At 38.2% G+C, this 17,456-nt stretch overlaps 1 protein-coding gene across 12 annotated transcripts in view; it reads right to left on the reverse strand.

The window, feature by feature from the left end:
• Positions 1–938: 938 nt before the first annotated feature.
• Positions 939–17,456, reverse strand: part of LOC110449775 (carbohydrate sulfotransferase 15-like) — a 28,450-nt gene continuing 11,932 nt past the window's right edge. For 7 of the 12 annotated variants that reach the window (XM_021496836.1, XM_021496842.1, XM_021496834.1 and 4 more), the window contains 7 exons: positions 11,916–12,299; positions 11,356–11,674; positions 10,505–10,636; positions 9,537–9,693; positions 3,970–4,126; positions 3,132–3,279; positions 939–2,311 (listed from right to left, as the gene is read on the reverse strand). In XM_021496836.1, the coding sequence (XP_021352511.1) occupies positions 1,812–2,311; positions 3,132–3,279; positions 3,970–4,126; positions 9,537–9,693; positions 10,505–10,636; positions 11,356–11,674; positions 11,916–12,242 (1,740 nt within the window). In that variant the 5' untranslated portion in view covers positions 12,243–12,299 and the 3' untranslated portion in view covers positions 939–1,811. The other 5 variants (XM_021496838.1, XM_021496841.1, XM_021496837.1 and 2 more) reach the window with 5 other exon arrangements.

The following is a 17,456-nucleotide window of genomic DNA, read 5'->3' on the forward strand; positions in this document are numbered from 1 at the left end:
CAGTAATGGTGGCGCGGTATTGCCCCTAACAATATCTAGAGTTGTCGTTCCTTATACCAACATTTCACCGCTTGTCAATGGCTGAAAGTCAAGGTTCTTGGACAAACTAAAATTCGACTTGGTTCAGTCGTTCCTTATTTTCAAAATTAGTTGGTTTTTTTTTATACATTTCCAACAAATGAATGATGTCTTCATCTTGATGTAGGTTTACTTATATTCAAGCTATAAATAAAAATCACCATTTCAATGTCAAACCTTTTTCCTGTTAAATGTTTTCTCCAACAGGACTAAATGTAAGTTTCCATTACCATCCTGAGGCAAATACTCACTGAAATAGTTCAAGCTAAGTGTTACCAAGTTGTGACTTTTAAGGTTAACAGAGGTGTGTGTAACGATCGACAACTCGTGATAGACGTTTATATCACTTTACTGCATCGTAGCCCTTTTTTAGATAAGCATATCACAAAGAAACATGTACAGTGTTATGCGTTATAATTAAGACTTTGTAATGAATATCAGACATAAATGAACGGAATTCAGGATCGCGTGTTCTGATACACTTATACGATTATGAAATTTGAATTAACTTGAAAACGTAACAATTGATAAGGGAGTGGACTCCTAAATTAAACCACATATTTACTCCATAAAGAGCACATACAATGTATATACATGTGTAAGTAAGGATAATACCCCAACATATTCAACTAAATGTAAAATATCGCAATCAGGTGATTACATGTCAATACCCCATAGACCATGAATCTATACTTGACGAAACAAACTTATTTGTTCTTTCAACAAATAGTTCCTGCTTACCAAATTTAAAAGTTAATACGGATAACATAGAACGATTGTTAACTACGTTATGGATTCACGACGAATATTGAGCAAATTATATTACCACTGCAATGCAATAAAACATAAAATCAACGAAGAAAAATAGTAGCATTTTAATGAGCAAATTAAGTTCGAGTCATGGTGAAGAGTTCGACTGAGCTTGTAACAGGACCAGAAATAAATGAATGTAAAAACAAAAACTTAAAAAAACTACTACCTTATGAAATGTCAATTTGTTTTCGTAGCATTAGTAATTATTTCAAAATGCTCGCAAATTTTGTAAAAAAAAACAACAACCAATGATATGTTTTTTCCGGAAATGTGGAGGGTAAAATCGATAGTATCTTTATAAAAATATTTTATCACGATATAAAAGACATATATGCGTGTTTTCTTTAAATTCTAACTACTTTGTCATGGTCCTCTTTTTCTGCCTATAAGGCTACCACAAGCATTCATTTGTTAAAAGTCGTGCCTACAATGCACAAACAAAGCGCACATCTGTTAACAATGTCGCCTTCTATTTGTTCTGTTCATACATTAAGGCCTCGGTTTTAAAATCCTAGCCTTAACCTAATTTTGTAAAAACGGGAAGTAACGTTTGAGTTTAGGGAAAATATTGACTGAACTTAAAACAGCAAAGCCTTAACCTTAATTTGTACAAACGGGAAGTAAAGTTTGAGTTCATGGAAAATATTGACTGAAGCTAATTGAATGTTCCTGAGTCTTGGCCAGTATATTCTTCCTTAAAAATTACATATATAAAGGTGTGTTTATGGTTCTTTCATGGAAGACAGGTGAATTGGTCCAAATTCATATCATCAATATGGGATAAACAGCACATTTAACAACCATCCCTAGAACGGAACAACACTAGTAGTTTATAAATAAAACATATATTACAATAACATCGCTTGGTCCACTGACAGTGATATCACAGGATGCTCCGGTCTTTAATAAATGATTACAAATCAGTTATAGCCAGAGTAATAATACTCTGACTTTAACTTCGCCTTTTTAATGGCAGATTTTACCCGATTGTATGCAAGTGTATCATCTCCCGCGTCTTCTTCCTCGCCATCTCCCTCCTCCTCATCTTTCGTTGTGCCTTTTCCCGCGCTATCATCAGTCACCTGTTCATCACCACCAACAGGGTCATCACTTGACCGATCAGTGTTATCACGTGGTTTACCATCGAGAGTAATTTCGCTATCCTCAGTTGTTTTATCGTGTGCGTCTGTCTGCGTGTCCTCATCGTAGTCTTCGTTTTCCTCCGACTCTGTTTCAGGGGACCACAGAAACCGGTCGTCGCCAAGGAGGGTGGCCAGTTCCTGATTATACGGTTCATAAAATTCCTGTAATATTTGTTTAGTTTTGTCGAGCATCTGTCCAACTCGTTTGTCTTTATGTTTTCTTTTATTGGCAATTGGAACATGGATGACGTGTTTGAATTCACTATCAGACAGCTTGCCTGAAATAGAAACAACAAGGTGTTACTGATACTGCATCTATTAATGAACCATTCTTAAAAGTGAACCCACATAATATGAAATCTCCTTATCAATACTGAACCTACTTTATAACTTAAAGTCGCAAATATATAAATATCATATTTACTTTTATAAATTCGTTAAAAAGAAAGAACCAATTTTTGCCATAACTGATTCAGGTTTTGTAACACATAATCATAGTTTATGCTTGACATAGTTTTACAGTACTAGTCCCTTGACATAACATATTTGTTTACCTTCGTGTTTATTATCGGGGAAACAAATAATAATACTAAGCTGTGTTTGACATCACAACACAAAGGGACAGGTGGCTGTTGATTACAGGGGAGTAGACTGATGATTTTGACCGGTCAGTCCCAATCTATTTGTCTGAAAAAGTACTATGTTTTTCTAATTATTTGTATCATATCTACTTGCCTTGTTTGTTCGATTGAACACTGTTGTTCTCAAGAATTCCGTCTTTGCGTATTGCAGAGTTATCTTCTCTTGGGAGCAGGTATTGATTGTTACGTCATTGGTTTGTGTGAGAAAATTACGTCGTTTTCTCAAAAACTGATGACGTTACTCTCACAAACAAGTGACGTAACAATCAATACCTGCTCCCAAGAGAAGATAACTCTGCAATACGCAAAGACGGAATATGCTAGAGAAAGTGCCTTTTGGTAAAACATAAAATAATTTTTCCAACATGGAAATCAATTCATGTATAATGTATATGTATAACTCTAAAATAAAGTTAAAAAAACCCACAAAAAAAAACAATCCTCTATTACAACTCACGTAATTTGAGAAAGCTGAACACTTTCTTTATCACACCCGCAAGGTCATTAGAATAGTCCTCCAGGCGTAAAATCAGGAGTTGTTCCCGTGGAAATAGCTTCAGCCAATCGCGGAGATAGATGACGTACAGCCCAACTCTAAGTCTTGTCTGTATGTTAAAATTTAAAAGGTTGTAAAATACGTCATGTCATCCTGCGTGCTAACATGAGTAACACAGCAATCCCCGATCAACATACTGTGTATGCATTCAATGACATATTTGAAATTATCCTCATAGATTGTGTACATAAGTACATAATGATGCGAATTAATTTGTACTTCATGATCAGAAGCAAATAAATAATGTGAACATATGATACCAATTTAAAAAATAAGTTTTAACATACATTCAGTTGAATATTTAAACTTTAACATTATCTTTTCTCAAGTTTCATTATAATAACTGTTAAAAAATATATATGTTAAAGACAAGGGAACGGCACCAGAAAAGACATTTCAAGTATTGTTTAAAGGTCTTGGGTAGAAGGGGCTGTTTCATAACCATATTTAAAATATGGATCATTAACTTTGGATTATCAACAAAAATTCTTGCTTTGAGCAGCAATGTAGTTATTCCAAAATTGTTTGAGACAATTTCTATCTCACGCCTATTCCTACACATTATGATATGGTCTATATATTTTTACACCAAGATGATTGATCCCTGTTATGTAACTATATGTTTTTATACTGTGATAGTTTATACGTGTACGATGTAATTGTGATATATGACACTATAATAAACAAGATTGACTTGACTTGACCTACACTACAATTAATGAACAGAAGTTGTACGTACCGCGGACTGGAGCGCGACGGACCTGTTGTAAACACAGTAACGCATGCTATGTGTTTCCGTACAGTTTCTGTACACATCTATACCATTTAACATCCGCAGGTGGAACGCCTCCGACGATTTCTTTCCCATGTTGAAATACAAGTAATCTGAGAACAATCTGAAACACAAAATGTAAGCTACAGTATTCTAGACATGAATGAATAATATGTCAATTTGATAAGTGGTGACTATAACTTTAGGTGGTATTTTTCAAATATCTCCTACATGCGAGTTAACGAGATAAAAATGAAGGTGGCACCGATTGGCTCCTGTACTTGTTTACAGTATCGTATATATCTGTAAAACGGTTATTAAGAGTTAAGAGTAGTATATAAAGCGACTATATATAACCAATGAAGTATATTTATGAATTGTCAATGACGGCTGACGTAAAACAGGACAAAAATAACGCTGCTGTGATAGCCACCTGCTGTAACACGCTCCACTACTTAGATTGTATTAATCAGAACGGTATACATTACAAACGTGCTGTTTTATCCTGCCATGTGTTACGTAAGGTAACACAGTCCGTATTACATACAGCGGTAGGTCACACGTGTAGCCTACAGGCGGGTGTAAAGAGCGCATGCTTTCTTAATCAAATCAAGGCTCTTTCGTAGTGTTAGTAGCATACGCTACTGCATTCCCAATGCAATTGAAATCGTATATCTCAGATTAAATATTAAGTATGCTATTACCGATACCAATATAGTAGAAATCAATATATCATCGTAGCCAAGTTTTCCTTTATTCTAATTAGAAGAAAATTCTCGTAATTTGTGCCTTTGGACCATTCAAAGTTTTGTTTATATGTATGGAAACTATCGTTAACAGTGTCGAAGTGGCAGCTTGATCAACTGATTGTTATGTTTCCTGCCATTGAAGAGATCAAATGACGGTCCATGTCAGCCTTTTGGTTTCATGCTGTGGTTGGTTCGAATGTTATGTTAATGTACCGTGAGGGACGCTTGTCAGTAGCCAATTGGATAAACAGGTATCAGCTTCCTAACTAGGATGACCAATTCGGCAGACAAATATTTGTATATGACATCGACGGAAAGATTTAATATCCCAAGAGCAACAATATAGTTAGAGTTAAAAACCTTCCAAACTCGAACACTTAGTAGCAGAAACACATTTAGAATTGCAATAATAAGTGTATTCGCATTAGGTATAACAACAAGAAAATACCAAAGTGTCAATACATCCATACTTCAGACTCTAAATCGATAAAACTAGAGTCAACTATGAACAAAGGAAGGATTTACAATGAAGACCATTGAAAAAGTACAATGAGAATAAGACCAGATGTTTCGGAAGGGTAAGCGTCTTCTGCTTCATGGGGGACACATGTCGTGCAAACATTTGTGAAATATAATGTCACGTCCTCACACCGAGAACTTGTATAGGTACACTAATGAGCACAAATAACCCAATGCACATTTAAAATGGTAGTGAGTGACAAGAACGGCGAGTCTCCATGACAGCTTCTTTCGTTCTCTTCCCTCTAATCAGGACACACTGATGATTCCACAACCTCTCGTACTAGCCGTGGCATGCCCATGTCCTATCATACAATTATCAATCAAGCAAATTAATTGCATATTGCAACCAAACCACATTATACAGCTAGAATTGCTATTAACAACCTACACATATAAATATGTGCAGTATTAATCATTAATCAGTTCAATAGACGTATGGTATAAAAGATGCATTGTTCTTTTTTAAGTACAATAAACAATGAAATGTGTCTCGTCCCTTTATGTTACAGCTTAAATAAGGAATTAGATGTTTAGGAAAAAGCTATTGATAGCATCTCGTTACACCGGAAAGGCATTAGCCAGAATACCAGACGTGAACTTAATTTCCAATTAGAATGGCGGAATACGATATACTGCTGCGAGCAATGAGGAGATAAATCGGAGGAGGTTTATTTAATCATGGCCTCAGACAGTTCCACTCATCACGTACTTGTAAAACATCCTGTATATCTGATCAAATGACCACCTTTACATTAGATGTTACTGACGAGCCTGCACGCGCGTATTGCACAGACAACAATGATGATAAGCTCAGAGATTGAGACACTAGTGTGTGTGTCTGATGGAGCAACACAATCATAATGACATCGCAAAAGGCCTCGTATCACTTGCAATAACACGAGTCATTGTGAGGCAAACAGGTACCTGGGGATATTGAAATACGAAAGATATGTCTGTCTGTTTGGGAATTTCGTAATTGCAACAGGTAAGTGTATAAGACGACGCGGTGACAATAACCGATGACGACGGTGACCACCAATGAGAGTGTTAATCAAGGATTATATTGCACAATCGATATTTCCAACTTTACAAGAGGATTCTACTAAAACTGTAGAATGACATTTTGAAACCGGCTAAGAGAATTCATAAAATTATAGAGACTTCATAAAATGATATTGACAATGTGGCATTATTTTATTTGAGACTGAATATGTTGAAGATCTTTACAAGACCGTTTATAAAAAATTGCCAGGCTTTTCATTTCCACTGTCAGATATATGTGTTGTCTTTAAATAACAATAAATATATTGCTTACGCCGATCTAATATACCTTCCTGACTTTGAAATCAACGACTCTACAGACTGTTCTTCGTCAGCCGCTTTCCCTGATCTTTACTTACAACATGTCCAAAAGGACGGCTTACTTCTAAGCTGTATCATAAGCATGAAGATTTTGATTTTACGATTGTGAACTTTCCCTTTCTTGACATGTCATACCTGCTTCCCGAACAAACGGTGTTTACATGTTGCATTTTATTTAGAACTCCAGGGCTTGCTCCGAATGCCGTGATCTCCGTGAATACCTGACAACACAAGGTTTCGAGGTGCCAATCGATGAAGTTAATGTTGTGTGTGTGTGCTAATCGATGAAATTAGGGTTGTGTGTGTGATCATCATCATGATCTCATTGGGAAAAGTCAGTTTCCTTGGGGATATATAGCTCGACGTTTTTCTATTTTGCTCATTAACGTGCGTTCCTGCTTTATTTTACCTAACTGGTCTCGCTCAAGGTCGTCTGGTTACTTAGATTTTACCTATATTTACATGGCGGGCGTCGTTGCTGAAGCAGAAGACGCTTTTATACCCTTCTGGTACACACAACATTTCAGTTGTTCAAATCTTGACTTAGTTTTATCGAGGTATGGTTTTGTTGTCGCTTCGGTATTCCCTTGTTGCACTTGTAATACATCAACATCGGCAATATCGACATCCAGACATAGAGTCACGACACTTCAGTCGGTACAATTATTCTGAAAACGAGCCAACCATTTCAATCTAGAGCAACTTCAAAATGTTTGAGTAGTAAAAAACAGAAAAGAAAAGATGGAGGTCCAACGAGTAAGAGTTATAGAAAAATAAGAACAGCTGCATATATAGAATTCATTTGCATGACGACCCACCATAACTGCCTCATAATGGTATGATTCTTACCTACCAAGACATAGGAAGAAGGGGACAGGTTGGGTGTGACGGGATTCGTTCCTCGTGTAACCCTGGCTGTTGCAATGACATTTAACCTCATACCAACAAAGCTAAGCAAGTGACAGCATCTTAACGCTTTTTAAAATGTACTTACATATCTACGTACATAACAATTTGGATTCGAGTTTACAAACTGGGAGAAATGGCCCGTCTATAGCTCGAGACAGATACTGCTCTAATTGAATTAAACATGGGAAGGATCACATACGATGAACAAGGCATGGAGCCAATTTTCAATGAAAATTTAATCGGCGAACGAACGTTAAGTTACGGGCATGTACCTCTATGTAGAATTATCAAAGGCATTTGTAAAGTAAACGTTTTTACTAAACAAACAATAAACATCACGAGAGGTTGAACCAGACGGTACCAGCAGTAAATGTCAAGGCCTGTGCTACCAACCATCGCTGTAACATATGGCTACAGGAGGAGAGGGTTATGTGAAAGGTTTTCGACGGTTTTTGTAAACTACTCCGACATGCCATGAGGCGAGACCCGCACGGTTACCATAGACGCGCGCCAGACAAAACATGCCGCTACTGTCAGGCGTTATTATGCTTGGCCTCCTAGCTGATGACTTTACGATGCGCTAACAGAATGTAAGTGCATGTTGTTTTCGGAGTTCTCTGACAGGATTGTCTGACGTGTGTAGTGCTATAACTGTCCGCTGTTTTGTTTTATCGGTAAATACATTACGTTGTCAAGACAATAAAGGTTGTTTTAAAGTTATTTGAAAAACACGACCTCCAATGTTAAAATGTTGTGGGAGTTTACAAACAACATTTTACCACGCACCAGTTTCATAATGCGTCTGGCAACGCGAAATGTCACTGATAATAGTACACCAGTACGTAATTCAGGCGATCGGGTAGATTCCCAGCCGTTATCTGTCGTAGCCTTGAACGATGTCCGTAACTTTTACCAGAATCACGCTACCAGACCTCGTACGATTATCAGCCGTCTCTAGGTCGTCACATTGTCAGATGTCAGTAAGTTTCACCAGAATCACGCTACCAGAACTCGTACGATTATCAGCCGTCTCTAGGTCGTCACATTGTCAGATAGTTTTACCAGAATCACGCTACCAGAACTCGTACGATTATCAGCCGTCTCTAGGTCGTCACATTGTCAGATAGTTTTACCAGAATCACGCTACCAGAACTCGTACGATTATAAGCCGTCTTTAGGTCGTCACATTGTCAGATGTCAGTAACTTTTACAAGAATCACGCTACCAGAACTCGTACGATTATCAGCCGTCTCTAGGTCGTCACATTGTCAGATGTCAGTAACTTTTACAAGAATCGCGCTACCAGAACTCGTACGATGATCAGCCGTCTCTAGGTCGTCACATTGTCCGATGTCAGTAAGTTTTACCAGAATCACTCTACCAGAACTCGTACGATTATCAGTCGTCTCTAGGTCGTCACATTGTCAGATGTCAGTAACTTTTACCAGAATCACGCTACCAGAACTCGTACGATGATCAGTCGTCTCTAGGTCGTCACATTGTCAGATGTCAGTAAGTTTTACCAGAATCACGCTACCAGAACTCGTACGATTATCAGCCGTCGTAACATTGCCATAAGTCAGTTTTACGGATATCTGTCGACCAGACGTCACACCATTATCAGCTGTTCAGACGTCGTAACATTGCCTGTAAGATGTAAGAACGTTAAAAACTGTTTAAAAGTATATTAATCAATTAGCAGATGCCTTGAAGTTTCACCAGCATCAGACGAACAGATGAAACAATATTACAGCCATTAAGATGTCGCAACATTTCACCTGTTCAGAAGTTGTAAATGTACGATATTACGCTGCCCAGAAATCATGCAAGTCTCACGATATTCATTCACGGTAGATAACTGCACACGGGACCAATCCAAACAAAGTAGTATCAACTCCCCGGATGTTCCGGATGTCCTCGAGGTCCCAAGATTCCGGAGTTACATAATGGTCTTACTATTAATGGAATCACGGATTAACATTGTAGCCTCACCTGTCTATGGGGTTGCGCAGAAGGAGGATGAGTTTGCTGTCAGGGAGGAGTTTTTTGACGTAGTCGGCGTTGGTGTAGACGGGTTCGTCGTTGTACACATTTTCTGGGTAATGAAACCAGTCGTCATTCTCCCAGAACGTCGACACGCTCGCCTCGCCTAAAGACACGTAAAACGTCATCAGACAAACATATAGTACCTAGACACAACACATTCAATGAAGATACAACAAACACCAGATGTAGAAAATCAATGGACGTCATATGTAAAGACATCAAACATTTAAGATACCAAAAGTTGGAAGTAAGGAGACGCCAAACATCAAAGGTAGAGACAATATGAACGTTACTAATAATCATTATAATAATGAACTTTATTTATCGAGGATAAAAAACCTGTTTAGCAAAGCTAATCTTCAACAGGGTCCTCTGTTAGTAAAAGGGTTAGTTAAAATCATGATATAATAGAAAACAAATGAGCATTCAAATTATTATCACAGTAAGCATAGGCATGAAAGTAGTTGAGCTTATTATAATTTGATTAAATATATATACAAATAAAGGGTCATTTACACTTTTCATTAAAATTATCACAGGGCAAAGATAACGTTAAGTTTATAGTCAAATTCCGACAGAACGTAGTGATCGCTTTGTAAGAATGTCAATATCAGGCATTTAGATGAAGGAAGAGGTTTGTTTTAAATAGAAAATATATTGAAATTAAACATTATTTAACTGTTATGCACATGAAAATGCAGCATTCTGACGAACTAAATGTAAGTGATTTTAACGAATGATAACTTGTGCTCCTGTTAAATAAATATGTATCAAATGTTTGAGGCATTAGTCAGTGTCTGTATTTAACATGGCATTAACCTTAACATAGACTTAGTAAGGAGGCACTGATAGTTCATGTGTATGTCGTTACATTTCACCCCAAAAATGGAATTGTGGATATATTTTATAAATACCTAATATTTTACTGTAGTACTTCACGTCCTGGTCATCCGTTTCCGGTGCTGCCTCTATCTGTAGTGCCGCCAGGTCAAACATGTCGATGTATTGTGATAATGGAATGATATCAGTAAAGTTAATGTTCTTCCCTGTATAAAAGTAGAGAGACCCGTATCATACATAGATCTTATCATTACATATATCATTCTATTATATTATACTTAATTGTTATCTATTTTAATACCCATGTTGAAGTGACGCAAAATTACCACTGTCCCAAAATTCAGAAGTTATGACATCGGCTTGTTTAGGAAATGAAAATTAGGTATCACATGACACGCGCAAAAAGGGTAGGATTTAATAAATAAGTGATATCTTAATCACTTTTCTTATTAGAAACTAACAAATACAATAAAATACATTCAGTTTTATCTATATGAGGTAGAATAGATATAATCAACATATGTTTGTATAATATAAATAGCAAATACAACTTGGAATTCAAAGATTTGGGGAAAAATATTCTTGGCCTTAGTAGCATTTGTTAACTTTTCCCTGCATGTTCTTACCATCGCTGTGTTTACCACCATACTAATTATATGCTTATATGTTGATTGTTTCCATAGAATCCATTTTGTTTTCAGATAGCATTAAAAGGCGACTATGAATACCTCTTGGATTTCTGGAAACTTTCGTAAAGAATTTAAAAGGTAGAGTTCAAAACGGATTGATATGTACAGCATACCACTTGAGTGCACACTGTTAAGTGTATAACATAAACCCCGTACATGTCGATATTATATTCAATATAAAATTAGAATCCACCAATTAATCCTGCTATGACGTCATCAGGCGTACGGTAACTTACCCTGTCTGTTCCGGCTCCACCAATGGAGCTCTTTGATTGGTGGAGCAAACACGTCCTTATGTCTCATGATTCGCCAGAAGAGGTCCGTGCTGCCACACTTCGGTTGACCAATCACTTGGAAGTATGGTAGACATCGCAAACGTTGGGCAGTATTCCGATTGGCTGATAAACGTCCGGACCACTCATTAATCAGTTCCAACGACTTGTGCCTCGCAGAGCGCGAGACGACTAGGTACTTATTGTTTTTGTAGACATCAGATTTATATAACCGTTCATACCAACAGGGGTTTTTAAAATTAGGTAAAAAATTGGGTTGTTCCTGAAAACAAAAAATATATACCGTGCGTTATAAAAAATAATTCAAAAAAAAAAATCAGAAACGCTGACCTGTACACAGAAATTCAACTGATCACATCAAATAAAATTCAAATTTAAGTTAAATTTAAAATGATTAAATATATGAGTATACATGTATCTCAATTTCCTGTTTGTTTTCTTTTATTAATCACGTCTTGGTTTTCTATAAACCCACTGCTGAGACTTTTGATAGAGCTACTTACTCTGTGTAGAAGGTCAAGATCAGGATTGACCCAAACGGATGATTGTGTAAAATTCCCATCATTCTCAGCACTTTTGTTGAAGTGCCCGTATGTCAACCCACTTCCGTCGCCGTTTCCATACATGGTGTGTACAGCATATTTGCGGTATCCATTGAATTTTGATATCACTGGATGATGGTTGAATCTGGATTGGGATAACATCATGTAACACATTAACATGGCACCCGACACAAACAGTACATAGAGAGCCGGGGTCTTCATCCGGAACCTTGGTTTCCATTTTGTTAGAGTTAAACTCCGCAGGAAACGTTTAAGGCCATGGGACATATTCTGGAAACTTCATTAGATGGAGACCTCCCTTCAGAATAACGGCTCACATTTCATCTAAAACATAAAGAAATCATTATTTAATTAAACATTCTTGATGTCGCCGAATCTTTAAAATAACAAAGTTCAAAATAAGCCGCATTCTGCAAAACGCTGTGAGTTTCGATACAAATATCCACAAAATCCGTTCCATAAAACAACGAAATGCGTCACTCCTTGTCCTTGATGACACCTACATTAATTCTGTGTGTAGTTTGATTCATCCAACTTTATAGTGTGGCCTTGCGCCATGGCCACAGATACAAATGTGTAACAATGGCGTTTGATCAAAGAAAACTCTTACCATCCCTTGTTGTCTACAGACACGTATAATGTATAGCATTAACAGATTTCCAGATGAGAACGACGAAAACAGATGTAATAACATGATTGACAGATAGTTGGCTTAGGGTATCCAATTATTCGTCGGAACAACAGCACGAGCCTGTGAACATGTAAATAGCCTAAGCCGATGCCATTCAAATGAACAACACGAAATGATAAGGAGTGATAGGGGCATACAAGATTTCTTATAGAAGGTTTCGTAAACGGCTTTTTCGAATTCAAAGCTGTTGTGTTATCTAACGTTTCACCGTTAAACCTTGTCCTATGGCCCAACTCCTCAAATTGTTGTGAATTAAGAGATAGTCTTATGAAACTTTGTGTTGTTGAAAACGTTCTACATTTCTGTTCTGGTACTCTGAAGTTTAAACTGCTTTCAAATCCACCAGCCTCCTCACGACGAATTATTGTTTCGTATCAAAACTGATCTTGTGTTCAACAAATGAACTTAGGTAAGTCTCAACATCCAGTACTTAGCGTAGACGCTGACAGAGGAACTGTTCGATAAGCCAGCACGCATGTGCGTCATTTTATCATGACTTCCACATTATCTAAGGCTTGTAGAGAGTATAAACAGTAACCATGATTTCAAAACAAGACTGGCACATCCTGTGTGGAATCGTGTACGAGTTCAGCAAGTGTGGCGCCTTTCGAAGCACCAACCCCTGTACAGGTACGTGAGCGAGCTCTAGACGTCATCAGCTTCAAAACTTCGATTGTAAATAGATTCAAAAATTTAGTTCAATACTTTTTTTTAAAGAATGCAGTGTTCGGATCAAGGGTGGTATTAGCAATAGGTGTGTTTTATTAGAATATACGAAAATCGAACAAATTCAAGCACGGATATAGCATTATAATTTGAATTTAACTATAAAATGTAATCCTGCACACCCTTCCATACACACATCCTCCCACACACACCCTTCCATACACACATCCTCCCACACACACCCCCACTTCCTGTAGATTTCTAAATGAACCAAGTAAGTGCAGGTAGATCACGCTTCTTCCCTTATCCTCATTAACAGGAGCTAAAATAATAGCATATTCCTGTCTGTTTCCTCCTCCCTAGTACTCAATGCTAAAATACATGTAGAATGGGATGTTACCCCCAACCATCGCCACCACCAATTAGCCGTATACTTAATAACATTATGTTTGTTGAAGATCTCAACCTATTCTGTATCATTATAATGCTTAAATTAAAGGGAGATCATCAAATAAATGTAAATATTCCCCGACCCCACCCCGCGCCCCCTACTCCCATATAACATGGCAAGTAGATAAATGTATAGTCCTAATACTGTTTCAAGTAAGCTGAACTTCGTTAGGGAATTTACGCATGATTTCAAACAAATGTGACGTGTTCGAACAGATGATCTGACATTCAATGTATGGGGTCGTAAAGTGCACGCCCTGTGGTCCTAACCCTCCCCTCGTTACCGAGAGATTGATGACAGATGTTGATATAAAAAAACATTCCTGATATTTCAACACTCAGTCAACAAAACATAAAATCCGCGCTGTACCGACACTAAATTGTAATGTGGCAGACAGTGCTTGGGTCGACTAGTGCTAGATAGCAATAAACCAAACCATCTTAAGGTCAAAGGTCGTGCCATGTATAGGGCTCTTCAAAAGTTCTTCATATCGTACGAATATCATTACGTATTATTCTAGCGGATGGAGAGAAATAAAAGCGAATAATGATTCATGAACCCCACGTAATTAAGCAAGACATACAATGTGTTTCAGTATTATAGAACTTCAGAGTGACCACTGTCTTCATAGGACCATCTAGTAGGAAGCAAGACTATGAATAACAAATGTATCATCTCCGAGCAATGAAATATAGCATACCTTCACATAAATAATGGCTAGTGTTACAAACTGATATACACAAACTTTACACGGGTACATTTTGAAGTTTACACGTCTTAAGTTACTCATTTTCTGTGCACGACGAAAGTGGTTGCCATGGCATCATGATTCTTGAAGGAACGCTGGGATTAGAATGTTTTATCAAAATTAAAATGAATTGCGCTATCCATTGTCTAAATGTGGAACGTAGTTTCCTTCAAGGTCGTGCAGGCTTATGAGCGTTTCACTTGTGATGAGTAATTTGATGGCCCAGACGGAGAAATGTTCTGTTCTCACGGCCTGTAATACAGCTATACAGGGTAACACATACGTCATCTTGTCTAGTTTTTTATCGTTCTGAATTGCACATGTATCTATGTATCATAAGACAAATCTGTTTTACCACAGGTTCAGGTCTCCAACAAACCGTGTCGCTTACAGACACATTGAGCGTTGTGTTCTAGTACAGTTCTACAAGTAATTTGATACTGAAATGCTTCATGTATTCTAAAACGTAGACTGCATTGTACGTCCGATTTCATATTCAAATAGCTCTTGCCAGTTTGATATTAGTGTGTTTAATAGGTCAACACAATAACACGAATGCAATTATCTCCCTTTATAACACTGCTACGTATAGTACAGGGGCTGTTACTGCAGGGTATATTTTATCATGATCTCCTGAGAAAACAAAAGTTATTTACCTTGCTCATGTCCGGTAACTTTCTTTTGGAATATTTGTACTGGAAAAATAATACACCATTTAAATCAACAGGTTCAGCTGATCGTCATGAAATGGGACGGCGTAATCGATATTTGCCTTAAAGCAGTTCAGGATTGAGGTCAAGATGTGGTTAGTTATCTACCATGTACGCATCCAATATCACACAAAGCAAATGTCGGCAATGTTTAAACATCCGGATTCGGCATGGGAAAAAGTTCTGGTTGCACAAGTAAATGTACATGTTCAACTACTGTACATATGATCACAAAATTAGCACATAACTCAATTGGCGGATATCGACATTCTTTCGAATTCGACAACAAAACGCCAGCAATAAATACACCACAATGCCAAATACAGGACCCATCAAGTCACGACGACAAATCCGAGACGGACTAATTCTTCCAGGATGTCTGTAGACTGAATCAGCTTACTGTATATCCATATTTAAAACATGTAAATAGGTCTTTCCAATAATCAATATCGAGAACACGTTAAAGAATGGTAGTCGTAGCTTCTGACGTCACCATAAAAGTGTTATTGAATACACAGTGAATAAGGAATCTTATAACGTTCATAGATTGTAAGAAAGAATTAAATTCCATGTATTTGTTTAATTGTAATGGCTTTCATACGGCGCATACCAATCTATTGTATTTCCTATCGAACATAATATATATTTGAAAAAGCAAATCTGCATACTAGAAATCTGTGCGATTTGATTCCCGTCAAAACAGTGCGGGATTCCGATGCATTAATAGCGGTCATATCGACAAAACGTAGAAAACGTATGTGTTAACCAATAACTCGGTACCTACTAATAGTATCCCTCTTCCTCAACTCCAAGCCGTCCGGTGGACGTCTGTGGTAATAGTTAATCGTAATGTTTAAAATGCTGATTTATTCATCGTTGCAGTTAAAACGTTGAACACTCTCGCAATCGTCCGCGAGAAAGTGCCATGTTAACCAGGTTGTTAACTGGACTAGATTTAAATCGAGCAATATAAACCAAACCATCATCATCCCACACCATTGTGACTTTACCAGTGTGCTATATCAAAGTACCACAAACCAGTCATACGAACACCACGACCTTCCTGTATGGACGTCTACATCTCCGTCATACGAACACCACGACCTACCTGCATACCAACACCACGACCGACCTGTATGGACGTCCACAACTCCGTCATACCAACACCACGACCGACCTGTATCGACGTCTACATCCCCGTCATACCAACACCACGACTGACCTGTATCGACGTCTACATATCCGTCATACCAACACCACGACCGACCTGTATCGACGTCTACATCTACGTCATACAAACACCACGACCTACCTGTATCGACGTCAACATGTCCGTCATACCAACACCACGACCTACCTGTATGGAATTCTACATCTCCGTCATACAAACACCACGACCGACCTGTAACGACGTCTACATCCCCGTCATACCAACACCACGACTGACCTGTATCGACGTCTACATCTACGTCATACAAACACCACGACCTACCTGTATGGAAGTCTAGCTACATTCCCGTCATACCAACACCACGACCGACCTGTATGGAAGTCTACATCTCTGGCATACAAACACCACGACTTACCTGTATGGATGTCTACATACCCGTCATACCAACACCACGACCGACCTGTATGGAATTCTACAACTCCGTCATGCCAACACCACGAACGACCTGTATCGACGTTTACATCTCCGTCATACAAACACCACAACCGACCTGTATCGAAGTCTACATCTCCGTCATACCAACACCACGACCGACCTGTATGGAAGTCTACATTCCCGTCATACCAACACCACGACCTACATTTTACCTGAATGGAGGTCTACATTCCCGTCATACCAACACCACGACCTACCTGTATGGAAGTCTAAATTCCCGTCATGCAAACACCACGACCTACCTGCATGGAAGTCTACATATCCGTCATACAAACACCACGACCGACCTGTATCGACGTCTACATCTCCGTCATACAAACACCACGACCTACCTGTATGGAAGTCTACCTCCCAGTCATAAAAACACCACGACCTACCTGTATGGACATCTACATTCCCGCCATTAGAACACTTCGACCTTCCTGTGTCTATAATACACTCATACATTTTTTGTATCTCCGTACACACACACCGCCAAGCTGACGTGTAGGGCTGCGGATGCTGAATGAGTGGTACATTCGTTACCTCATCTCTGTGTAGTGGGGGGGG

This window comes from Mizuhopecten yessoensis, unplaced genomic scaffold (assembly GCF_002113885.1).
Source record: "Mizuhopecten yessoensis strain PY_sf001 unplaced genomic scaffold, ASM211388v2 scaffold4819, whole genome shotgun sequence".
In the NCBI taxonomy this organism is placed as follows: domain Eukaryota; kingdom Metazoa; phylum Mollusca; class Bivalvia; order Pectinida; family Pectinidae; genus Mizuhopecten; species Mizuhopecten yessoensis.